General features: G+C 46.5%; 1 protein-coding gene across 3 annotated transcripts in view; it reads left to right on the top strand.

The window, feature by feature from the left end:
* ints6l (integrator complex subunit 6 like) overlaps positions 1 to 26027 on the top strand; it is a 263802-nt gene that overhangs the window by 71846 nt on the left and 165929 nt on the right. For all 3 annotated transcript variants that reach the window (XM_086002385.1, XM_086002375.1, XM_086002380.1), the window contains exon 3: positions 6266 to 6415. In XM_086002385.1, coding sequence (XP_085858511.1) covers positions 6266 to 6415 — 150 coding nt within the window. The remainder of the gene's footprint in view (positions 1 to 6265; positions 6416 to 26027) is intronic.

Here is a 26027-nt window from a genome sequence, read left to right as displayed (position 1 = left end):
AATTAGATTAGTCAAACACGCTCTGCCTTTTACAAACCCATGTTGGCTCTCCTTAATTTGCTTAAACCTCTCCAAATGCCCATTAAATTTTTCCTTGATTTATTTCTAAAACTTTACCCACCACTGATTTTAAACTGTAGTTACTAGGATTGTCCTTACACCCTTTCTTGAACAATGGTGTCACATTTGCCACTTTCCAATCCTCGGGCACCTCCCCCGCATCTAGGGAAGAGTGGAAAATTATGTCAAGCCCTTCCGTTATCTCCTCCCCCAATTCCCTTAGCAACCTGGGATGCAAGCCATCTGGACCAGGCGACTTATCCACTCTAAGCATACCCAGCCTTTCTAGTACATCCTGTCTATCACTTTTCGCACCTTCCATTGCTTCTACCTTTTCCACTTCTACCGATATTTTGCCAGCATCCACCTCCTTAGTAAACACCGATACAAAGTACTCAGTGTTCTAGCCTTGCCCTGTGCCTCTAAGCATATATCACCTTCTTTGTCTCTAATAGGCCCCACCCCGCCTCTTACTACCCGCTTACTGTTTACATGCCGGTAGAAGATTTTTGGGTTCCCTTTTATATTAACTGCCATTCTACTCACATTCTCTCTTTGCCAATCTTATTTTCATCTTCACATTCCCCTCTCAACTTATTGTATTTGGTCTGGTTCTCCCTTGAAGAATTCACCTGACCTGCATCATACACACTTTTTTGTTTCATCATCTTCTCTATCTCCCTTGTCATCGAAGGAGCCCTTGCTTTGGTTCCCTTACCCTTCCCTCTTGTTGCAACGTACCTAGCCTGTACTTGGAACATCTCCTTAAAGTCACCCATTGTTCTGTTACAGGTTTTCCTGTCAGTCTTTGGTTCCATTTTACTCTGGCTAGATCCTTTTGCATCCCATTGAAGTTAGCCCTATTCCAGTTTAGAAGTTCCACTCTAGATTGTTCCTTGCTCCTCTCCATTGCTAATCTAAATCTTATGATGATGATCACTTGTACCAAAGTGTTCTCCCACAGACACATGGCTGACCTGGCCCACCTCATTCCCCAGTACCAGATCCAGCAATGCCTCCCCAGTACCAGATCCAGCAATGCCTCCTTCCTAGTTGGGCCAAGAATATACTGGTCAAGGAAATTCTCCTGAACACATTTCAGAAATTCCTCCCCCTCCTTTCTCTTTCCCCTAGCATTATCCCAATCGATATTTGGGTAATTAAAGCCCCCCACTATCACCACTCTATAGCTCTTGCATATCTCTGCGCTTTCCCTGCAGATTTGCTCCTCTACCTCCCTCTCACTATTTGGAGTTCTATAGAATACCCGCAATAGCGTGATCATACCCTTTTTGCTCCTCAACTCTAACCAAATGGATTCTGTCCTTGTCCCCTCAAGAACATCCTCCCTTTCCAACACTACAATGTCTTCCTCAATCAGCACTGCCACCCCACCTCCCTTTTACCCTTAATAACAGAAAATGCTGGAAAAGCTCAGCAGGCCAGGCAGCATCCGTGGAGAGAGAAATAGTCGACGTTTCAGGTTGAAACCCTTCCCTTTTTTCCTTCCCTATCTTTTCTGAATACCTTGTACCCTTGAATATTAAGTGCCCAGTCCTCACCGTTTTAAAGCCACGTTTCCGTTATTGCCACAACATCATATTGCCACACGACTAATTGTGCTTGTAGCTCACCAACCTTATTCACCACACTTTGTGCGTTTACATACATGCATTCTAAATCCATTTTTGAATTTTTCATACTCTTTCTTCGTCTGCTCCTATCTAATATAGTACTACTACTGCCTCTTGTACTATTTTCTCTAGTACTATCCAATGCACTCACTCCTTTATACACCTTATTCCTCTTTGCTACTCCTATATACTGGTGCCCATCCCCCTGCCAGGTTAGTTTAAACAGCACTAGCAAACTTCCTGTGAGAATATTGGTCCCGACTCTGAGGTGTAATCCGTCCGGCTTGTACAGGTCCCACCTCCCCCCGAAACGATCCCAGTGCCTCAGGAATCTAAAGTCCTCCCTCCTGCACCATCGCTTCAGCCACACATTCATCTGTTCTGTTCTATCCTCCTATTCCTGTCCTCACTAGCACGTGGCACTGGGAGTAATACGGCGATTACTACCTTTTGAGGTCCTGCTTTTTAATCTCCTAGCTCCCTAAACTCTGCCTGCAGGACCTCATCCCTCTTTCTGCCTATGTCATTGGTACCGAAATGGACAACAACCTCTGGCTGTTCACCCTCTCCCCTCAGTGTCCTTCAGCCGCTCAGTAACACCCTTGACCCTGGCACCAGGGAGGCAACATGCCATCCTGGAGTGACGTCTACGGCCACAAACGCCTGTCTGCTCCCCTAACTATCGAATCCCCTACCACTATTGCTCTTCCACTCTTTCCTCCCGTTTCTCCCCCCCCCCCCCCCCCCCCCCCCCCCCCCCCGGTGCAGCTGAGCCACCTGTGGTGCCGTGGACTTGACTCTGGCTGCACTCCCCAGAGGAGCCGTCACCAGTACTCAACAGAATACTTGAGAGCGTGACGCACTCCAGGGCCTCCTGCACTTCATGCCTGGTCCTCCTCTTCTGTCTGGTGGTCACCCCTTCCCTCTCTGCTTGCATACTCTTAAGCTGCAGGATGACCACCTCTAGAAACATGTTATCCACGCAACTCTCGGCCTCGCGGATGCACCGCAGTGACTCCAGCCGCCGCCCAAGCTCCGAAACCTCGAGTTGCTGTAGCTGGCAACACTTCCCGCACATGTGGTTGTCCAGGCTACGTGAAGCATCCAGGACTTCCCACATGGCACAGGATGTGCACTCCACGGGACTGAGCTGCCCTGCCATGTCTCTATTTAATATACCAAGAACTAACCCAGCAGAAATGAACTTAAAACTTAACAAAATACACTCCCAAGCTACTCACCAATCAGCTCCTTCCCTTGTGCCAATGTCACTTCTTTAACTCTGATGTCACTTTTTCAAAAACTGCCTCTGTTGAGTTGCTGCTCCTTTTAACTGCTCCGCTCTCGCTGTGCTCCCCCCAGGTCCGCTCCTTCCGGACTGCTCCTTTTTAACTGCTCCGCTCTCGCTGTGCTCCCTCCAGGTCCGCTCCTTCCGGACTGCTCCTTTAACTGCTCCGCTCTCGCTGTGCTCCCTCCAGGTCCGCTCCTTCCGGACTGCTCCTTTTTAACTGCTCCGCTCTCGCTGTGCTCCCTCCAGGTCCGCTCCTTCCGGACTGCTCCTTTAACTGCTCCGCTCTCGCTGTGCTCCCTCCAGGTCCGCTCCTTCCGGACTGCTCCTTTAACTGCTCCGCTCTCGCTGTGCTCCCCCCAGGTCCGCTCCTTCCGGACTGCTCCTTTTTAACTGCTCCGCTCTCGCTGTGCTCCCTCCAGGTCCGCTCCTTCCGGACTGCTCCTTTAACTGCTCCGCTCTCGCTGTGCTCCCTCCAGGTCCGCTCCTTCCGGACTGCTCCGCTCTCGCTGTGCTCCCTCCAGGTCCGCTCCTTCCGGACTGCTCCTTTTTAACTGCTCCGCTCTCGCTGTGCTCCCTCCAGGTCCGCTCCTTCCGGACTGCTCCTTTAACTGCTCCGCTCTCGCTGTGCTCCCTCCAGGTCCGCTCCTTCCGGACTGCTCCGCTCTCGCTGTGCTCCCTCCAGGTCCGCTCCTTCCGGACTGCTCCTTTTAACTCCCCTCCCCTCGTGCTCCCTCCAGGTCTGCTCCTTCCAGTCTCCGTGTGGATGGCAGAAAAACTTTGCTGTATCTTAAGGAATTCTTCTTGAGAGAAATAGTAAGGAAGGGAGTTACTGAGGGTAGGGCGGAGTCATCTGAAGGCTCTGTCTCCAAAGGTGGAGAGGAGGGAGAGGGTTCACCAGGAGGGCAGAGTTGGAAGACAGAAGGGTACGGATAATGTAAGGATGTGGGTGGTTGGGTAGGGAAAGGCCATGGAGGGGCAAAAGGAGGGCGAGGATTTTTAATTCAGTTTGTTGTGGAGGGAGGGATCTATCAGAGGTTGGTGAACGGGTGATGGGCGAGCAGGAATTGGTGCGGAATGAGGTGCAGGCAGCGGAATTTTGAAGGAGTTGGATTTTTATACAGGATAAATCTCGCGCCTGGCGGTAACAAAAACATGAATAAAAGTTTCAGCAGCAGTGAAGGTGAAGCAAGAACAGCCGCAGAGGTAGAAGTGCACTAACTTGGTGATTGATCGAATGTGGGGTTTGAAACTCCGTTTATGGCTGAACAGGGCAGGTTGCGCATGGTCTAGCTTCGCCTGAAGGAGCTGCGGACTGGAATGGAGTTGGAGCTAGTGTACAGGGGTTTTACTGGCAGCCACACAGGATGGCATCACTCTACCAGTACTAAGTTGGGGAAAGGCTGGTTCGACGTGTTCCCACTGAACTAATAATGGGAAGCACGCTGAGTGAGAGGGAAGTGGGCAGCTGAAGAGAGGAAAGGCAGATCCAGTATTGGAATGGGAACAGATTAGGGACCTGCTGCAGGAGACTCGCAGGATGTATCCTCTAGTGGAAGCTTTGAAGAAATGTGCCAAGGAGTCCGGGACTGGTATTCTAGCAGTTTTCACTTTGCACATTACTTTGCATTTCCTTGATTCACGTGCGCAATTTTGCTGATAAATGAAAGGCTATTCATTTTCTTCCTTCACAATCTTGCAGAAAAGGGATGAAAATTGATTTGATGCAAAGAAGTTAGAATGAAACATAGAAGCCCTCCTCCCAACTGGCATCTCACTTTGAAGCTATATGAAGGTATAGATTTTCTAGCATGGTACGGGCGAGTTCAATCGAAATCACTATCGATGCTTAGCCACATGCAGCTGATTTTGGGAAGGAGGCGGTGCTATTTAGCTCCAACTTTGAGCTGATTTTTTTGCTAAATGTTATTGAAGTGTCGGTTTCAGTATTACAGGTAGCTAGAAGTGCTGTGCCCAGCAGGTTCAGGAATGCCTTGTGCCGGAGTCTCTACTCAGCAGTGCCTCCAGCTTTCTCAGGGATAGACTTCCTCTAACGGAGAAAGATTTCTTTGTGAATGGTTGGTTGAGCAGAATGTGACCTGCATTTCAAGAAGCTTCTTCTCCAGATTAAGCAGCATTGTGTTGAAGTTCTCATTGGTACAGTGCATCACGATTGTGAAGGGGAATGTCATTCAAGTCTATCTGAGTTGTCTTCAAACAAAATCAATTGCTTATAATGAAAAGTTCAGAACGGTCACCCTACCCACAGATTTTCAGACCACCTGTCCAGGGCGCACGCACTACATGGCAGATAAAATCCGACGGCCGCTCCATACTCTAAGGGTGCTTTGGTTACTGGTTGGTGGGTAATTGGTATGTTGCCCTTTTGCCTGTCCTAACACTTGCAGTCTTCAAGCATTTACTTGCATTTGTTGCCCATTTGCATTTCAAGAGGTACTATGTTTTCTCTAAAACGAGTCAGTAAGATCCAGGCATTTTGCTAGAAGAAGCCTTAAGGCGCTTTTACAGTACAGCGCTGGTTTTGGGGGAATCGGAGTTACGTGGGTTCTTGTGCAGTATTTCCAATTCCACGAGGCAGTATCAGAAGCACGGTTGCGCAGCTCAAAAGACCCACAGAAGGTGCGTGCTCACTGCTGCTCGAACAAGATATTTATAACCGGAGTCAACAACTTGCCTTCTGTAGTTTTTAAATGGAACAACGTTTTTAGAGGTGACTGGTGATCCTCTTCCAATCGAGTCTGCTAGAGAAGTCCCTGTAGTATCACCTGCACAGGAGTTTGGGTGAAGACTGTCTGGAGAGACTGTCTGCCAGTGGTCGGGCCTTGACATTCCGGTAGATCAGCACAATAAATCTGAGTCTTCGAACTTGTGGCAATGGATGTCTTTTTATAACAATAGTGTTTTCTGTTGTCTTTATAACTCTTGTTTGTGTCCCTTTGACTCGAGCCTTGCATTCATGCTGCAACCTGCCATTTGGCTAATGTGAAATCTTCAGTCGATGTGTATAAAAATTCTTCCTTGCTAAGAGTTTGATTTAACATTTTAATTGCAAATGTTTGGCAGCATGATTTTGAATTCAGTATCTTTTAATATGGGTGTAATTGTAGGAAGAATTCGAACTCTCTAAAGAGAGGAACGTTTCCATTGGTGCTGTAATTCAGGACATCAGATATATCCCCAGAAAGGATTTTTTGTTCCTTATTATAGTGATTGTATGTATGAACATGTCCGATAACCATCAGATGTTGTCATTATTTTTCAGGCTGGCTGGAAGGAAAACCATGCGACTTTTATGAATGAGCTGAAAAATCTTCAGGCAACAGGTCTCACCACACTCGGGCAAGCTCTGCGGACATCCTTTGATTTGTTAAATCTCAACCGCTTAGTTTCTGGAATAGATAATTATGGTCAGGTAAGTAGAGTTAGGCATTTTTAAAAATCCCTGGGTGAAACCTAGAACATAGAAAAATAGGAGCAGGAGTAGGCCATTCGGCCCTTTGAGCCTGCTCCGCCATTCAATATGATCATGGCTGATCCTCTATCTTAATACCATATTCCTGCTCTCTCCCCATACTCCTTGATGCCTATTGTGTCTAGGGGTGCTCGTACCCCTTCAGTTACCGGCAGAGTTGTTTTTGTAATTACTGCCAGTGACATTTACACTGTTGAAAGATAAAATACATTTCTTAAAAAAAAAAAACCTTTTCTCAGGACTGAGGATTGTAAAAGTTGATCCATGATATTTCACTCTGTTTTGGAATTTGGCTCCTGCAGTCCATTTATAAATGAAATGTTTTCAGAGTCTTTCATGTCTTCACCATCCAGTTGCTGTATAACATGCATTGAACTTGTAATCCAGTGCTGTGCACAAGGCAGTGAATAACCAGAGCATTGCACAAAGAAAACTCTGGGATCAATGGCACTACTGAGTATAAAGCTCGTTCAGCGCTGGAGTTGGCACAGAGCTCTCGGCATTGTATGAAGTCAGAAGGTATCCTCTATGGACTGAGAGCTCTCTGGAATTTTTGACACACTGCATTATGTTTTCATGGCAACTTTCAGACATACTTTGTTCCACATGAGAGTACAATATTCAGTTGTGTATTTTAGCCACAGCTGTTTGCACCGATATTTTTACCACCACCTCCCATATATAGAAAGTGCCTTCTATTGACTCAATTCTCCCAGTGAAGACCCTCCTGGTACAGAGTGGAGGTTTGGAGCCCTGTGCACGGTCATGACTTCAGCAATCAATGCTGTTGACTGAGTTTGTATATTGTCAAAAATAACCAGGCAATAATTGGGGATGTAACCCAGCAGCCTGGTGGTGCAATTTGTAGGTGCCAGTCATTTAAGCAAGGGATTGGTGGTGCATGAGTTCAGGTCTGTGATTTACTATGCATTAACTTTATTGTTATCAAGCTGAGGGCCATCTCTGGAATAGGATACGTTTTCACTTTGAACACCAGTGTTCACGTCAGGCACGCCTAGGTGGGTGGACCAGATGCGGAGTCAAGTTTCCAAATACTGCTTCAACAACATGCCTAAACTCCAATTTCAGGGAACTCCCTGCAATAACAGCTTGGTATTTTAATTTCCGACGCTAGCTAATCTCTGAACAAGAGTCCCAATTCACGGCCAGTTTTGTACTATGGATTTGGGCTGACCAGGGACTGTGCCCAGATCATTTCACTTACAACACAAGTTCACTTCTGAGTTTTTAGTTCAGTTTAGCTAGCTGCATTATTGGGGAGTTAATTTATTTGTTCTTTGAGTGAATAACCTCAGTACTTGGTGAAGTGATGCACATTAGTGAAATATTTTTAAATACACTAATGTATTTTTATCTTCTGACTGTTGGCAAGATATTCTGTATAATCAATATAAAAGACAACTTAAGCTTACAGATACCTTTGTCATAGCAAGCATCTAATCGGAGAGGTTAACTATAGCAGTCTCACTTGTAAGAGGCTGTCCTAACTTGCTTTTGAGTGACTGTTGGTAGCTCACTAATTCGACATCCTGTACTTATTCCATGGACGCAAGTGGGCTTTCCTTTGTGCATACATGATGAAAATACGGACCTAGTAAGTTCTCACTTCTCCAAGTGTGCACAGAAGCCTATAATACCCACCTGCCGTGGACATGCAAGAGGTTCAGTAAATCTTAGTGCTTTGCAATTTTGCATTATTTAACCAGGATTTATAGTTGTACTTTTTTTAAAAATTATACCGTCAAAGTTTCATTGACTTTTTAAATTTTAAACCCAAGAATGGAAAAGACACGAGCTTGTATGTGGCCTCATGGCAAGTTCATGTTCGGTGCTAAGCTGATGGGATGTGTGGAACAGAGACCCAGACAGATGGGGTGAGCTGGTGGATCAGTTGGGCTAGGCTAGTCTTGCATGTCTTGTAGCAGTTGATTAAGGAATGGCTGTGGCAAAGACCAAGGGACAGGTTTCATGCCACTGTCTACATTGAGAATGAATTGTGTTGGTACCTGGAGGAAGGAAACAAAAAGAATTGATAAGGCAACAAAACATTTTTGGATCTTTTGTGTGTGATTGTGAAAGGCCACTCCATCTTCCAATAGGGTTTGGTGGTTCCAAGGTCACGATATTTATCACAATACTGCTTGTGAAATACGTACTTAGATTGATTTTGCACAGCTCTGCGCACTTGTCAGGAGCGCGCATTGAAGGAGTTTGAATTGGAATTTGAGCTGCTGAATATTGCTGTACAGGGGAATTTATCCGCTGAGAAATGGATAACAAATAGATGAGAACCACTTCACTGGACTCTTCTGAGCGCAGGTCCAGGGGCTTGTTTGTGATTAGTCTATGGGGGAAAACTGCTGCCAGGAATTAACACACTCTTCCATAATCTTTGCTCTCCTTAACCTGTCTCTAGGCTTGGCCCCTAGCTGCCCAGCTTTAGGACTGTTGGTGAGTGGCGAGCGGAAGGGGAGAGACTTGCATAAAGTTTTGAGGTGGGAGGCATGAATTGATTTTGTACTTGCAATGGTTAGAAAGTAGGTTCATCCTCCGACAAATAGTTATTCCTTTAGTGTGATGGGGAATCAACAAACAATACAATGGCATTTTGGAATGCTTGCTGTCATGGAGCTCAACAAAATCCTCTGGATAGGAGTGTTTCTGTGTACAAACTAATTTGATTTGGAGGAGTGCTGGTTTGTGTTTACAGTAATAACACGATCTAGGACTGCCTGAAGAGTTTAAAGGGACATTAGGTGATCTCCCTTGTCGTTCCTCCTGGGTAATCTGCAGCCTGGTTCTAATAGGCAGCACGCTAACCTGCCCTGTCCTTTAAAGTATAGCTCAGGTATTCTCTGTGGAGTAGTGGTCTCATTCAGTCCCGAGGTCAATTAGAGGCTAATTATTGCTGAAAATTTGTCCAGATTTTGTAATTGCTTGGCGGCTCCTCCTTGTTGATCAACAACATCTCTCGGTTATCTTGAGGGCAGGAAATGCAAAAAGATTGTTCATTTGAGATTGGCGTTTAATACAAAATGTAGACATCTGGAGTGTGATGGACACTCTTAAAACTTGCATAAATAGATTTGAACTTGAATATTTAAGCATTGTCGAGAATGAGGAAATGAACTGCACAACAGTACACTTACCAGGATTTGCATATCCTAAAGGTAATGGTTGTTCCAAGTTTCAGGTCTGCTGTAGATATTCCCTTGGATCGAGCGGTGCAGGTCACTGCCATACGTGGTGTGTATGCCTGTACTGGCCAAGATGTAATTATACAATAGTGTAACCCGGCGATATAACAGGACTCCCTTTTAATCTGATTGAAACACTTTAGTGAGACAAAGCCAGATTTGAATTGCTAAGCAGCTTTATTTACAGGCAAGAAGTGAGAGTGCAGAGTAACTGACGTAATCAAATCTCACTTTTATTGAACAAGCTGTAGAACCCTCCTTAAAAACAAGAAAAGTAATAAATATGCCACAGCATCCCTATTGGCAGGCTTTCCCTGGTCACTCTTTGTGATGGGCTCTGGACTGGAGAGAAGTGAGTTTCTTCTCATCGACCTGTCTCCTACCCAGCTCTGGCCATGTGTCCCTTTCTCTGTGTTCCCAGCCAGTGGGAGGGCAGACATCTTTCCTACTGAGTGATTTGTCAGTAGGCCTGTTAATGAAGCTGTCTACTTCTCTTCCCCCTATCCTTCCCCCACTTTGGGTGCTGTTTTAAAGAAAACATTTGCTATTCTCAATGAATCGTGGCCATAGAAACATAGAAGATCGGAGCAGGAGCAGGCCATTCGGCCCCTCGAGCCTGCTCCGCCATTCAATGAGATCATGGCTGATCATCCAAATTCAATATCCGGTCCCTGCCTTCTCCCCATATCCCTTGATCCCTTTAGCCTTAAGAAATATATCCAACTCCTTCTTGAATATATTTAATGAACTGGCCTCCACTGCCCTCTGTGGCAGAGAATTCCACAGGTTCACCACTCTCTGGGTGAAGAAATTCCTCCTCATCTCAGTCCTAAATGGCTTACCCCTTATCCTTAGACTATGACCCCTGGTTCTGGACTCCCCGGCCATCGGAAACATCCTTCCTGCATCTAGTCTGTCCAAGCCTGACAGAATTTTATAGGTTTCGATGAGATCCCCTCTCAATCTTCTAAACTCCAGTGAGTATAAGCCCAATCGACACAATCTCTCCTCATACGTCATTCCTGCCGTTTCACATATCAGCCTGGTGAATCTTCGCTGCACTCCTTCGATGGCAAGAATGTCCTTCCTCAGATAAGGCGACCAAAACTGCACACGATACTCAAGGTGCGGTCTCACCAAGGCCCTGTCCAACTGCAGCAAGACATCCTTGTTCCTGTACTCGAACCCTCTTGCTACGAAGGCCAACATACCATTTGCCTTCTTAACCGCCTGCTGCACCTGCATGCTTACCTTCAGCGACTGGTGCACAAGAACACCCAGGTCTCTTTGTACTTCCCCTTCTCCCAATCTATTGCCATTCAAATAATCTGCCTTCCTGTTTTTGCCACCAAAGTGGATAACCTCACATTTATCCACATTATAGTGCATTTGCCATGTTTCTGCCCAATCACACAACCTGTCCAAATCGTACTGGAGTTTCACAACATCCTCCTCACAGCATACCCTCCCACCCAGCTTTGTGTCGTCTGCAAATTTGGAGATATTACATCCAATTCCCTTGTCCAGATTATTAATATATATTGTGAACAGCTGGGGTCCTAGGACTGATCCTTGCGGTACCCCACAAGTCACTGCCTGCCACTCGGAAAACGACCCGTTTATTCCAACTCTTTGCTTTCTGTCCGCCAACCAGTTCTCTATCCAAGTCAATACCTTGCCCCCAATCCCATGTGCCTTAATTTTGCACGCTAATCTCTTATGTGGGACCTTATCGAAAGCCTTCTGAAAGTCCAAATACACCACATCCACTGGTTCTCCTGTATCTATTTTACCAGTTACATCCTCAAAAAATTCCAGTAGATTAGTCAAGCACGATTTACCTTTTGTAAATCCATGTTGACTTTGTCCGATCCTGTCACTGCTTTCCAGGTGCTCTGCTATTACATCTTTTATAATGGACTCTAGCATTTTTCCCCACTACCGATGTCAGGCTTACCGGTCTATAATTCCCCACTTTTTCTTTCTACCACCTTTTTTGAATAGTGGGGTAACATTAGCTACCCTCCAATCCATGGGTACTGTTCCAGAGTCTATCGAGTTCTGGAAGATGACCAGCAATGCATCTACTATTTCTAGGGCCACTTCCTTAAGTACCCTAGGATGTAGATTATCAGGCCCTGGGGATTTATCGGCCTTCAGTCCCATCAATTTTCCTAACACCATTTCCCTACAAATACTGATTTCTTTTAGTTCCACCCTTTCATTAGACCCTATGTTCCCCAGCATCTCTGGGAGGTTATTTGTGTCCTCCTTTGTGAAGACAGAACCAAAATATGTATTTAGTTGGTCTGCCATTTCTTTGTTCCCCATTATAAATTCCCCTGATTCTGACTGCAAGGGACCCACGCTTGACTTCACCAATCTTTTTCTCTTCACATATCTATAAAAGCTTTTACAGTCAGTTTTTATGTTCCCTGCAAGCTTACACTCATTCTATTTTCCCCATCTTAATTAATCCCTTTGTCCTCCTTTGTTGAATCCTAAACTGCTCCCAATCCTCAGGATTATTGCTTTTTCTGGCCAATTTATATGTCCTCTCCTTGGATCTTATGCTATCCTTAACTTCCCTTGTTAGCCATGGTTGAGTCACCTTTTTTGTTTTATTTTTATGCCAAACAGGGATGAACAAATTCTATAGTTCATCCATGCGGTCTTTGAATGTTTGCCATTGCCTATCCACCGTCAACTCTGAGTGACATTCCCCAATCAATCCTACCCAACTCACGCCTCAGACCACCGTAGTTTCCTTTGTTTAAATTTAGGACCCGAGTCTGAGTCAGCTACTTCATTCTCCATCTTAATGAAGAATTCGATCATATGATCGCTCCGACCCAAGGGGCCTCGTACAACAAGATTGCTAATTAATCCTTTCTCGTTACATAATACCCAGTCTAAGATGGCCTGATCTCTGGTTGGTTCCTCGACATATTGGTCCAGGAAACCATCCCGTAAACACTCCAGGAATTCCTCCTCCACAGTATTGTTACTAATTTGGTTAGCCCAATCTATATGTAAATTAAAGTCACCCATGATGACTGCTGTGCCCTTATTGCACGCTTCTTTAATTTCCCTTTTAATGCCATCCCCAACCTCCGCCTTATTGTTTGGAGGTCTATATACCACTCCCACTAACGTTTTCTGCCCCTTAGTATTTCTCAATTCTACCCATACAGATTCCACCTCATCAGAGCTAATATCCTTCCTTACAATTGTGTTAATCCCTTCTTTAACCAGTAATGCTACCCCACCTCCCTTTCCTTTTTGCCTATCTTTTCTGAATATCGAATACCCCTGGATGTTGAGTTCCCAGTCTTGGCCATCCTTGAGCCACGTTTCCGTAATCCCCACCAAATCATATTCGTTTACCTCTATTTGCGCAGCCAATTCATCCACCTTATTACAAATGCTCCTTGCATTAAGACACGAAGCCTTCAGGCTTGTCTTTTTAACGCTCTTAGACCTATTAGAATTATTATTTACTGTGGCCACGTTTGATTTAAACCGTTGATTTCCCTGACTGCCACTTTTGTTTTTCTCCTTCCTATCTTTTGCTTTTATCCTTGTTTCCCTTTCCTCTGTCTCCCTGCTCAGGTTCCCAACCCCCTGCCATTTTAGTTTAAACCCTCCCCCAGAGCACTAGCAAACACTCCCCCTAGGACATCGGTTCCAGCCCTGCCCAGGTGCAAACCGTCCAGTTTGAACTGGTCCCACCTCCCCCAGAACCGGTTCCAATGTCCCAGGAATTTGAATCCCTCCACCTTGCACCATTCCTCTAGCCACGTATTCATCTGAAATATTCTTCTATTTCTACTCTGACTAGCACGTGGCACTGGTAGCAATCCTGAGATTACTACCTTTTTGAGGTCCTATTTTTTAATTTACCTCCTAACTCCCTATATTCCGCTTTTAGGACCTCATCCCGCTTTTTACCTATATCGTTGGTGCCTATATGCACCACGACAACTGGCTGTTCACCCTCCCCTTCCAAGATGTTCTGCAGCCGCTCTGAGTCATCCTTGACCCTTGCACCAGGGAGGGAACACACCATCCTGGAGTCTCGTTTGCGGCCGCAGAAACGCCTATCTATTCCCTTTACAATAGAATCCCCTATTACTATAGCTCTAGCCCTCTTTTTCCTCCCGTCCTGTGCAGCAGAACCACTCCTGGTGCCAGGAAGTTGGCTGCTGCTGCTTTCCTCTGATAAGCCATCCCCCCCCCCCCCCCCCCCCCCAACAGTACTCAAAGTGGTGTATCTGTTTGAGGGGGGGTTGTCCACAGGGGACCCCTGCACTACCTGCCTGCGCCTAGTACTCTGCCTGTTGGACACCCCTTCCCTTTCTGCCTGTCCAACCTCTACCTGCGGTGTGTCCAACTCAGCTAACGTGCTATTCACGACGCCCCGAGCATCGTGGCCACCCTGGCTTAATGGTCCTTGGCTGTGACCACTGACCCCCATTGTCGTCGTTTGAAGTGGATGCTGAGCTGAAACATTTCGCACAATGTCTTGTCTAAATTTAATACACATCGCCAATGCCTGCAGTCTGTAACTTATTAAAACCTGTGCAAATTCACTGTTTTCAAACACAATTAAACATAACTTGTACATAGGAACAGCAATAGTCCATTCATCCCCACGAGCCGGTTCCACCACTCAATTAGATCATGGCTGCTACAGCAACTCCATCTACCCGCCTTTCCTCCATATCCCTTGACACCCTTGCCCAACGAAAATCTATCTGTCTTGAAAGCTCTAAGATCCCCAGCATCCATAGCCTGTTGGAAGCGAGTTCCAGATTTCTGAATCTGTTTTGTTCAACAATGTTGCCGGTAGAATTGTGATCTTCTATTCACCGGCCCAAGCGCAGAATGCAGTCTCTATACCCGCGTGTAGGTGGCTGAGGTATGATGGTGCTTTACTGGCCTCTGCTCGTCACTGGACTGCTCCGTGGGCTGATACGATCTGAAAACAAGCACAACTCTCCTGGGTGAACAGGAATTGTGTAATGGGAATATTAAAAACAATGACTGGCTGCCCTAATCTGTGATTTATCATTGTCGACACCTACCCCCAAAGGAATGTGCAATTTGCAGGTTAATGAATTAATTCCTTAATCCAGCGATGCTCAAAAGCTTTTTTTGTTCCTGAGGGCCACTTAGCTGCATATCATGGAGCGGCTGCACAAAGATTAAATCCATGTTCCCACTGACGTTCATGTATCTGCTGAGAACACATCTCGGAATCCTGGTTTGGAATTTATGCACCAAAGAAGCAACATGGTTAAAAACCCTTTCCAAACCTCCAGCCCCACAAAATCAGACTCAAAACCAACAAATCATCACTATAAGCACAAATAGGATTGAGTTACGTGGGCTTTGAGGGCCTGATTGCCAGGACTGGGAGGCGGAGGCACCAGTTTAGACACTGGCTTTAATCAGTTTACATTTTATTACAATACTTGTGCAGGAAAGCCACTTTGTAACCCTCTGTGATTTCTCTGTTGTGACTACGGAACTTGATTCGTAATCAATTTAAAAGAGGATTCTGATCAATTAAGTTCTCGGCAAAAAGAGTAAAGAATAGTCTTGAATTACCCACACTGTTCTGAAAACTGACCAAGAATCCACTAACATTGTTACTTTGCGTAAAACCAATATATCTCAAAGTCAGCGTATGTAAATTAATATCTTATACTCACAGTTGAATAGCTATTCCTGCTGTTTTTGTGATATAATTGAAACAAGAAAAACCAGCAAGAGGGGCGAGGTGAGTGCGCGGCCATGAAGCAGAGTTCTGAGGTTTTTGAAATCGGGAGGGAGGTGGTAATGCAGAGCGAATGATGGCGACTGTGCCACAGGGCAGGTTGGACAGTTGTTGAAGGAATGAGAGGGCGCAGTGGACAAAGACTAACCTGTGAGGAGTGGGCGTTACATATGGTGAGTGAGGACCGGGTGGGGCAAGTCGATTTGAGAATGAGGACTCTGTTTGAAGTTTGTTTTCTGGGGCAGGGTAGCAGGTGTAGCTTAGGAAGAACCGGGAGTGATGGCGGTGTGGGTGGTGTGGCACGAACGTGCTAGTCTGTCTGAGTTATGATTTGTGGAGGTGGAGAGGGCAGCAAAGTGCTTTTTGAAGTGTAGGCACTATTACTGTGTAGGCAAATATGTCAGCCGGTTTGCACAAAGCAAGATCCCACAAAAAATAAATGAGATCAATGACCAGTTGAAGTTTGAGGGTAGGGGTGGGTGTTGGCCAGGACACAGGCAAATTCCCTCTTCAAGTAGTGCCCTGGGATCCTTTACATTCACCTGACCAGGCAGAGGAGGTTGTGGTTTAATGTCTCATTCAAAAGATGGCATCTCTGATAATGCAACACTCCATGTGGAGCCATGGAGTGAGGCTTGAACACTCACCCACAACCTTAGGACTCGGAGAGGAGCGTGCAACTGAATTAAACTGATAACCATGTGAGCTAAACCTGCAGCAGCAGTGAGTGAGAGGTCAAGGTGGAGTGGGCCAGTGTTCTGGAGGTGAAAGAGGATGTTACAGATAACGGCCCAGAAATTCCAGAACGGGGCTTGCCGCGCGTGCAAGCCCCGTATTTACACTTACCCCGCGCTACTGCCGATCAGCTCCAGGGACGCCTGGAATTGGTGTTTCCAGAAGAAGAATCCCGGGCAGCGTATGACGTCACGCCGCCCAGGAGTGCAGCCAGCGCGAAGCCAGGAGCGTGCAGTGCAAGTGAGACACGCCCCTTGAGGTCTCAGTTTCACTGGACATGCCCCCAATGTTTCTGTCAAGCTGCTAACCATTTTTACATGCAAAGCAGCAGTTTAAATAGGTTTTTCGAAGTTCTTTGAAGATTTTGGTAACTTTTATAAACTTTTTAAAATGTTTACATTATTTTGAGTAATCTGAAGTAGTTTTAAACAGAATTAAAGCAATTTAAAGACTTTTAAAAGCCCTAAAAGAATTTTTTAAATTCCATTTATTTATTTAGCAATGTCGTCGTCATACGTGTCTTCACACTGTTCCCTTTGGGGAACTGTATGAAGTGGTGGAAGGATTTATGGCCATGATTAACGCTCATTCCGTGACCGTAACCATCTTTGAACCAGGCATTAGGGCGGTTAGTCCTATGGCGGGAGGGTTTTACGGGCTCCCACAAGCTATACAAGGAGGGGCACCCACACCCACGGACGCAAATATCCCACTGGATGTCAACCCAGAATTTAGAGCCGGAGCTCCGACTCCACTTGCCGGGACTGTCTGGAGCGGGGTTCGAAACCCTACCCTGATCTGGCCCAGCGGCGGGGATCCTACCGCTATGACAAAGGCCCAATCCGATTAGCAACGTGAAATGGCAGCATAGGGCTCCAGTCACGGGGAGGGAAAAGGCGCAGGAAACGTATGGGTGTCACCTTTTGTGCGGAGTGGGCCTTTTGCGTAGCAGTAAGCATCCCCGCCGCTGGGCCAGAAGGAGTAGGGTTTTGAACCCCACTCCAGACAGTCCCGGCAAGTGGAGTCGGAGTTCCAACTTTAAATTCTGGGTGGACATCCAGCGGGATACTTGCATCCGTGGGTGTTGGTGGCCCCCCCCCCCCCCCCCCCCCTCAGATGGGTTGTGGGAGCCCGTAAAACCCTCCCGCCATAGGACTAACCACCCTAATGGCTGGTTCAAAGATGGTTACGGTCACGGAATGAGCGTTAATCACGGCCATAAATCCTTCCACCACTTCATACAGTTCCCCAAAGGGAACAGTGTGAGGATACGTACGATGATGACCTCTTGCGCAATGCACCTCCTTGGACCCTCAGTCGCAGATGCGAGGGGGCAAGTCGTGCAATTGTTAAATTTTTCATTTTATTGACATGTAAAATGTTGGCCCAGTAATTCCCTTCCAAATGCGCGAGTACGGTCGGGGTACTTACGCATCTGGCTGGATGAAATGCCGGTTTTCAGCATGCACAGTGCATGTGGGGAAAACCGGCATTTCCTGTCCTCTGAACGAAGGGGTTCAGAGGCAGAACGCGTGCGACTGCACAGGCAGCGCGTGCGCAGTATAATTCGCCGCTTTCATTAATGCTTTCAGTGAGGTCAAGTCATTACAACTTACACATGAAAAAAGCATGGGTACAGTTGCTCCAGAGGCTGCGGAGGAAGATATTTATTATCGTGGAGCTTCTGAAAGTATGTATGTCTGTATATATTCCTTTGCGTGTTATGTATATATTCCTTTACTTATGTGTATGAATGTATTATTTAATTATGACTTTCAGAGAAAGTAACTTATTGGAAAATCATAATTAAAAACATACATTCATACACATTAGTAAAGGAATATAAAACATACATACATATACGTAAAGGAATATATGTGGACATACATACATAACTCATTCTCACATTCCATTCACACAGCCACAATTGCTCCTTCTACCTACCGTTCTGAAAACCCGTTTTTATAAAAAAAAAAAAAAAAATTTAAACTTTAAAACTTACTTAAAATTTCTTAAAATAACTTCCCTCCCTTTCCCAAACAAAAATATTGCATTTCAGAAGCTCCACGATAAAATGTTTCTTCCTCCGCAGCCAATGAACCACTTTACACTTGCTTTTTTCAAGTGTAAATTCTGAGGACTTACCCTCACGGATTTCATGAATGAAATCTACGAAGTTCACTGCGCAAGCGCTGCCTGTGCAGTCGCACGCGCTCGAGGTCTGGAAATGCCGGCGTTCCCCGCATGCGCTGTACATGCTGAACGCCGGCATTTCCAACGGCCAGATGCGTGAGTACCCCGAGCGCACTCACGCCTTTGGCCGCGAATTTCTGGCCCAACATGAATGAGGACACGCCCTATGATGTAGTTCATTTGGACTTTGCAATGATTTGAAAAGAAACCCCACCCAGCATGTCAGCAAACAGGTTTTTTATACTTGAAATACTCCATCCTCTCGTATGTAACTATTTATAGGAAATTTGTTACAATTCTCTACCATGAAATCTGATGGGTTTTGAAGCTGGTATAATGGCAGTCTAAAATGTATTTGATTGCTGTCGCGTGTTAAAACAGTTTGGTGCAGATATGTGAAGACCACAGGCAGCAGACACAAAGATCCCAAGGGATGTTGTACTTGGCAAACAGAATTGGAACAGACAATTTTCAAAGAAACTGCTATTAATTTAGAAGGGAAAAATATCCTTGTAACGTGAAGATCTTTCATTGGTCAATAGTTGTGGTCATTGTGACCTTGTATATTCACTTCTAGAACCCCACAACCAGCTACTTGCATCCTACCAACAAATATTACTTGCAAAATTTTACCAGAAGGATCTGTGAGGACAATATTTTCAAATATGCCAGAAAATAAATTTAATCAGATACACAAATCTTTGAAGGTGGAAGGTTGTTAAAAAAGCATATGGGATCCATGGCTTTATAAACACAGGCACAGAGTACAAAAGCAAGGAGGTTATTGTAAACCTTTATAAAACAGTGGTTAGGCTCCAGCTGGAGTATTGTGTCCAATTCTGGGCACCACACTTTAAGAAGGCTGTCAAGGCCTTGGAGAGGGTGCAAAGGAGATTTACTAGAATGGAAAGAGGGATTTCAGTTACGTGAGAGACTGGTGAAGCTGAGGGTGTTATCCTTAAAGCAGAGAAGGTTGAGGGGAGTTTTAATAGAGGTGTTCAAAATCTAAACTATTTCCACTGGCGGGAGGGTCGCTAACCAGAGGACAGCCATGGCTCAGTGGGCAGCACTCTAGTCTGAGTCAGAAGGTTGTGGGTTCAAGTCCCACTTCAGAGACTTGAGCTCATAATCTAGGCTGACAGTTCCACTGCACTACTGAGGGAGTGCTGCACTGTCGGAGGGGCTGTACTGAGGGAGTGCTGCACTGTCGGAGGGGCCATACTGAGGGAGTGCTGCACTGTCGGAGGGGCTGTACTGAGGGAGTGCTGCACTGTCGGAGGGGCCGTACTGAGGGAGTGCTGCACTGTCGGAGGGGCTGCACTGAGGGAGTGCTGCACTGTCGGAGGGGCTGTACTGAGGGAGTGCTGCACTGTCGGAGGGGCTGTACTGAGGGAGTGCTGCACTGTCGGAGGGGCTGTACTGAGGGAGTGCTGCACTGTCGGAGGGGCTGTACTGAGGGAGTGCTGCACTGTCGGAGGTGCCGTCTTTCAGATGAGACGGTAAACCGAGGCCCAGTTTGCGCGCTCGGGTGGATGTGAAAGATCCTATGGTGTTATTTCAAGGAGGAGCAGGGGAGTTCTACCCGATGTCCTGGCCAAGATTTACTCAATCAACATCACTAAACAAAAAACAGATGATCTGATCGTTATCACCTTGCTGTTTGTGGGAGCTTGCTGTGTGCAAATTGGCTGTCGTGTTTCCCACATTACAACAGTGACTACACTTCAAAAGTACTTCATTGGCTGTAAAGCGCTTTGGGACTTCCTGAGGTCGTGAAAGGCGCTATAGAAATGCAAGTAATTTTTTAAGGATAATTGGCACAAGATTTCAAGGCAAGATGAGGATTTATTTTATGCAGTGTGCTGATATGATCTGAAATTCACAGTCTGAAAGGGCGGTGGAAACAGATTCAATAGTAACTTTCAAAAGGGATAAATACTTGAAGGGATACATTTTGCTGGGCTCTGGGGACAGAGCAGGGGGAGTGGGACTAATTGGAGAACTCGACCAAAGAGCCGGCACAGGCACGATGGGCCAAATGGCGGCCTCCTGTGCTGTGATTCTATGAACCCCTGGATTGTTAGTCCAGTATCACAACCGCTGGGTTACCTTACCCAGTGACTAATCTCTCGGCAATAGAAAACTGGTTTCAGTGCTCAGAATTAATCGGTCAAACGAAATCCGCTGATACTTTTATATCCTTTCCAACTTTTCATAATCGGCCCAGAATCCTTCCAGCAGAACTTTAACCCGCTATGTCCTGCGCTGGTGTGATGATTGTACTAAGTGTTGAAATAGTTTGTTTAAAATGACTGGGTAAATGTGGGAGCAGCCTGCTGTTCCTGAGGCTGTAATTTCACCCCTTGCTCCACCAACAGTGTGAGCTACACATCCTGTACAACTGGTGCTTGACTCTGCCAAGCAGAGCGCTGATGCTCACATCTATCTAACCGAGACAAGATTGGGGGAAGGAAAGACTGTCAGCATCAGGCAGTGAATACAAAGCCAATGCAACCACAGGATGACTGGGGGTTTGTCAAATTATATTTCATACGTGCGTACAAACTGTCCCTCCAATCTGTTAGCCAAGATCTCGGTGGCAGCAGTGCGTGGTTGCAGAGGTCTGCAAGCACTTGTCTATACATCTTGGCCGCAGGATGTGTCTACAGCTCTAGGGCACATTGCAATGGAGTGAAGCCTTTGTGGTGCTGCTGAGGATTGGACTCCTACTTTAAGTGTGCACTATTAGCCCTCTGTATACATGGTGGAAGCATCTGACACGCGACGGTAAGTACAGTGCAATCTTGGAAGCTATGAACATACCTTGCAGTTAATGTAAAAACTGCCCTAATTGATAGTGAAACAAGCCAAGGAGGGAGAGCCTACATGGGAAGTAGAGGCTTGGCCAAAAAGCTGTGCTTTGAGCAGGTTTATCATGGTGGGGAGAGCGGCGGAGTGCTAGCGTAAGGATATTCTATCCTCCCATACTTTCCAGTAGATGAAGCTTGTTGCAGCTGAGTGTTTCATGGTGGGAGAAGTGCATTGTGTGTATTTCAAATCACAGGTAATCAGGGCTTGGATTGTGGACGTACATGGCCCCTGTTTAATTTTGGAGTTGTACGTATTTGTTTCTTGATACTCCTGTTGGGTCTGTCATTTTGTCATACTGAGGGAATGCGGCACTGTCGGAGGGGCAGTACTGAGGGAGTGCCGCAATGTCGGAAGGGCAGTACTGAGGGAGGGCTGCACTGTCGGAGGGGCAGTACTGAGGGAGGGCCGCACTGTCGGAGGGGCAGTACTGAGGGAGGGCCGCACTGTCGGAGGGGCAGTACTGAGGGAGAGCCGCAATGTCGGTGGGGCAGTACTGAGGGAGCGCCGCACCTTCTGAGGGACGGTACTGAGGGAGTAGAAACATAGAAGATAGGAGCAGGAGTAGGCCATTCGGCCCTATGAGCCTGCTCCGCCATTCAATGAGATCATGGCTGATCGTCCAAATTCAGTACCCTGTCCCTGCCTTCTCCCCATATCCCTTTAGCTTCAAGAAATATATCCAACTCTTTCTTGAATATATTTAATGAACTGGCCTCCACCGCCCTCTGGCAGAGAATTCCACAGGTTCACCACACTCTGGGTGAAGAAATTCCTCCTCATTTCAGTCCTAAATGGCTTACCCCTGATCCTTAGACTATGACCCCTGGTTCTGGACTCCCCGGCCATCAGAAACATCCTTCCTGCATCTAGTCTGTCCAAGCCTGACAGAATTTTATAGGTTTCGATGAGATCCCCTCTCAATCTTCTAAACTCCAGTGAGTAAGCCCAATTGACACAATCTCCTCGTACGTCATTCCTGCCATCCCAGGTATCAGCCTGGTGAATCTTCGCTGCACTCCCTCCATGGCAAGAACGTCCTTCCTCAGGTCAGGTGACCAAAACTGCACACAATACTCAAGGTGTGGTCTCACCAAGGCCCTGTATAACTGCAGCAAGACATCCTTGTTCCTGTACTCGAACCCTCTTGCTACGAAGGCCAACACACCATTTGCCTTCTTAACCGCCTGCTGCACCTGCATGCTTACCTTCAGCGACTGGTGCACAAGAACACCCAGGTCTCTTTGCACTTCCCCTTCTCCCAATCTATTGCCATTCAAATAATCTGCCTTCCTGTTTTTGCCACCAAAGTGGATAACCTCACATTTATCCACATTATAGTGCATTTGCCATGTTTCTGCCCAATCACCCAACCTGTCCAAATCATACTGGAGTTTCATGACATCCTCCTCACAGCATACCCTCCCACCCAGCTTTGTGTCGTCTGCAAATTTGGAGATATTACATCCAGTTCCCTCGTCCAGATCATTAATATATATTGTGAACAGCTGGGGTCCTAGGACCGATCCTTGCGGTACCCCACTAGTCACTGCCTGCCACTCGGAAAACGACCCGTTTATTCCAACCCTTTGCTTTCTGTCCGCCAACCAGTTCTCTATCCAAGTCAATACCTTGCCCCCAATCCCATGTGCCTTAATTTTACACGCTAATCTCTTATGCGGGACCTTCTCGAAAGCCTTCTGAAAGTCCAAATACACCACATCCACTGGTTCTCCCTTATCTATTTTACCAGTTACATCCTCAAAAAATTCCAGTAGATTAGTCAAGCATGATTTACCTTTTGTAAATCCATGTTGACTTTGTGCGATCCTGTCACTGCTTTCCAAGTGCTCTGCTATTACATCTTTTATAATGGACTCTAGCATTTTCCCCACTACCGATGTCAGGCTTACCGGTCTATAATTCCCCGCTTTTTCTCTGCCACCTTTTTTGAATAGTGGGGTAACATTAGCTACCCTCCAATCCATGGGTACTGTTCCAGAGTCTATCGAGTTCTGGAAGATGACCAGCAATGCATCTACTATTTCTAGGGCCACTTCCTTAAGTACCCTAGGATGTAGATTATCAGGCCCTGGGGATTTATCGGCCTTCAGTCCCATCAATTTTCCGAACACCATTTCCCTACAAATACTGATTTCTTTCAGTTCCACCCTTTCATCAGACCCTATGTTCTGCGGTATTTCTGGGAGGTTATTTGTGTCCTCCTTTGTGAAGACAGAACCAAAATATGTATTTAGTTGGTCAGCCATTTCTTTGTTCCCCATTTATAAATTCCCCCGATTCTGACTGCAAGGGACCTACGCTTGACTTCACCAATCTTTTTCTCTTTACATATCTATAAAAGCTTTTACAGTCAGTTTTTATGTTCCTTGAAAGCTTACACTCATATTCTATTTTCCCTTTCTTAATTAATCCCTTTGTCCTCCTTTGTTGAATCCTAAACTCCCAATCCTCAGGATTATTGCTTTTTCTGGCCAATTTTTATGTCCTCTCCTTGGATCTTATGCTGTCCCTAATTTCCCATGTTAGCAATGGTTGAGTCACCTTTTTTGTTTTATTTTTATGCCAAACTGGGATGAACAACTTCTGTAGTTCATCCATTTGGTCTTTGAATGTTTGCCATTGCCTATCCACCGTCAACCCTTTGAGTGCTATTCCCCAATCAATCCTACCCAACTCGCTCCTCAGACCATCGTAGTTTCCTTTATTTAAATTGAGGACCCTAGTTTCTGAGTCAGCTACTTCATTCTCCATCTTAATGAAGAATTCGATCATATTATGACCACTCCGACCCAAGGGGCCTCGTACAACAAGATTGCTAATTAATCCTTTCTCGTTACTTAATACAACTCAAATTTCTCTCCACGGATGTTGCCTGACCTGAGTTTTTCCAGCATTTTCTGTTATTTCGGATTTCCAAAATCTGCAGTATTTTGCTATCGTACTAGTGTTTGGTTCACTGCCACACCTCTTCTAGGAATGCCTACCTTGAAGAAGTTCTGCTCTTCTCTTCGACGGGATCTCCGTTTGGCTCTTCAACCTTGTTCATCTTCATTACTTTCAGTTTCCCTTCTCGTGTTTGATCAGGTATCTGCCAAGACTCGGTTTCACAGCCACATCATTTTCCTCAGCAACTGTCTCCGGTTCCGACTTACTCCACGTGGATTCCAACTAAACTTCCACCCTTCGTGCTTCGGATCCACCCAGGATTACAAATATCTCATCGTTCCTCGAACTACTGCTCTCGCCGCATCCTGAGATCCACGCTCGACACCATGCGGCGCCACATGAACGCTCTCGACCTCTCTCTTCAGCAACACCAGCGCACTCTATCTCAAAGCTGTCCGGGTCCACAGTTCCATTTCATCCTTCGACTCATCCGACGCTTCAACAAAAAACTTTTCTTCTTCCTTTCCGATGTCAAGGATCGCAAGCTTCATCAACTCTTGGACACCAACGCCCCTCCGGAACCACCTTCCCCTTCACTTTCCTCTGACCCCCCCTTCTCCCAATCTCACCCCCTGCCGCGTTTTCACTATCCCCTCTGACCTTCCACTCTCTGACCCCGAACGATCAGTCCTCAGCAAAGGCCTGAGCTTCATCCCCTTACACCCCCACCTCAATGAATTTCGAGCTCGGCACAATGCTGAGCTCTTTTTCCGCCGCCTTCACCTCCGTGCCCACTTCTCTGGCCAGGAGTCTTCCCCCCCGCACGACTGACCCTTTCTCCCGCTTGCAGAATTCCCGTTCTACCTGGACCCCGCCCCCTGGCCTCTTACCCTCTCTAGATCTTTTCATCGCTAACTGCCGCCATGACATCGGCCGTCTCCATTTCTCTGCTCCCCTCAGTCACTCCAACCTACCTCCCTCTGAACTTGCAGCACTCCATTCTCTCAGATCCAACCCTGACAGTGTCATTAAACCCGCTGACAAGGGTGGTGCTGTTGTTGTTTGGCGTACTGACCTCTACCTAGCGGAAGCTGAACGCCAACTCTCCGACACCTCCTCCTACCTCCACCTGGACCATGACCCCACTACCGAACATCAAACCACCGTTTCCAAGACTGTCACTGACCTCATCTCCTCTGGAGATCTTCCCCCTGCTGCCACCAACCTCATAGTTCCCCAACCCCACACAGCCCGCTTCTACCTCCTTCCCAAGATCCACAAACAGGACTGCCCTGGTAGACCCATCGTTTCAGCCTGTTCTTGCCCTACAGAACTTATCTCTTCCTATCTTGACTCTATCTTTTCTCCCCTTGTCCAGTCTCTTCCCACCTACATCCGCGACTCTTCGGACGCCCTCCGCCACTTTACAGTTTCCAGTTTCCTGGCCCCAACCGCTTCCTTTTCACCATGGACGTACAATCCCTCTACACCTCCATCCCCCACCCGGATGGCCTGAGGGCGCTCCGCTTCTTCCTTGAACAGAGGCCCGACCAGTCCCCATCCACCACGACCCTCCTCCGCCTGGCTGAACTTGTTCTCACATTGAACAACTTCTCCTTTAACTCCACTCATTTCCTCCAAATCAAAGGTGTTGCCATGGGTACCCGCATGGGTCCTAGCTATGCCTGCCTTTTCGTGGGATATGTGGAACGCTCTTTGTTCCAGTCCTACTCAGGTCCCCTCCCTCACCTCTTTTTCCGATACATTGATGACTGTAGCGGTGCCGTTTCCTGCTCTCGCCCCGAACTTGACAATTTCATTCACTTTGCCTCCAATTTCCACCCTT

The sequence above is a fragment of the Somniosus microcephalus genome, chromosome 1, assembly GCF_052327205.1.
Source record: "Somniosus microcephalus isolate GS21.2 chromosome 1, FLI_Smic_1.0, whole genome shotgun sequence".
In the NCBI taxonomy this organism is placed as follows: Eukaryota; Metazoa; Chordata; class Chondrichthyes; order Squaliformes; family Somniosidae; genus Somniosus; species Somniosus microcephalus.
The sequence above is the reverse complement of the archived record's forward strand: the minus strand, read 5'-3'. Positions and strand labels throughout refer to the sequence as shown.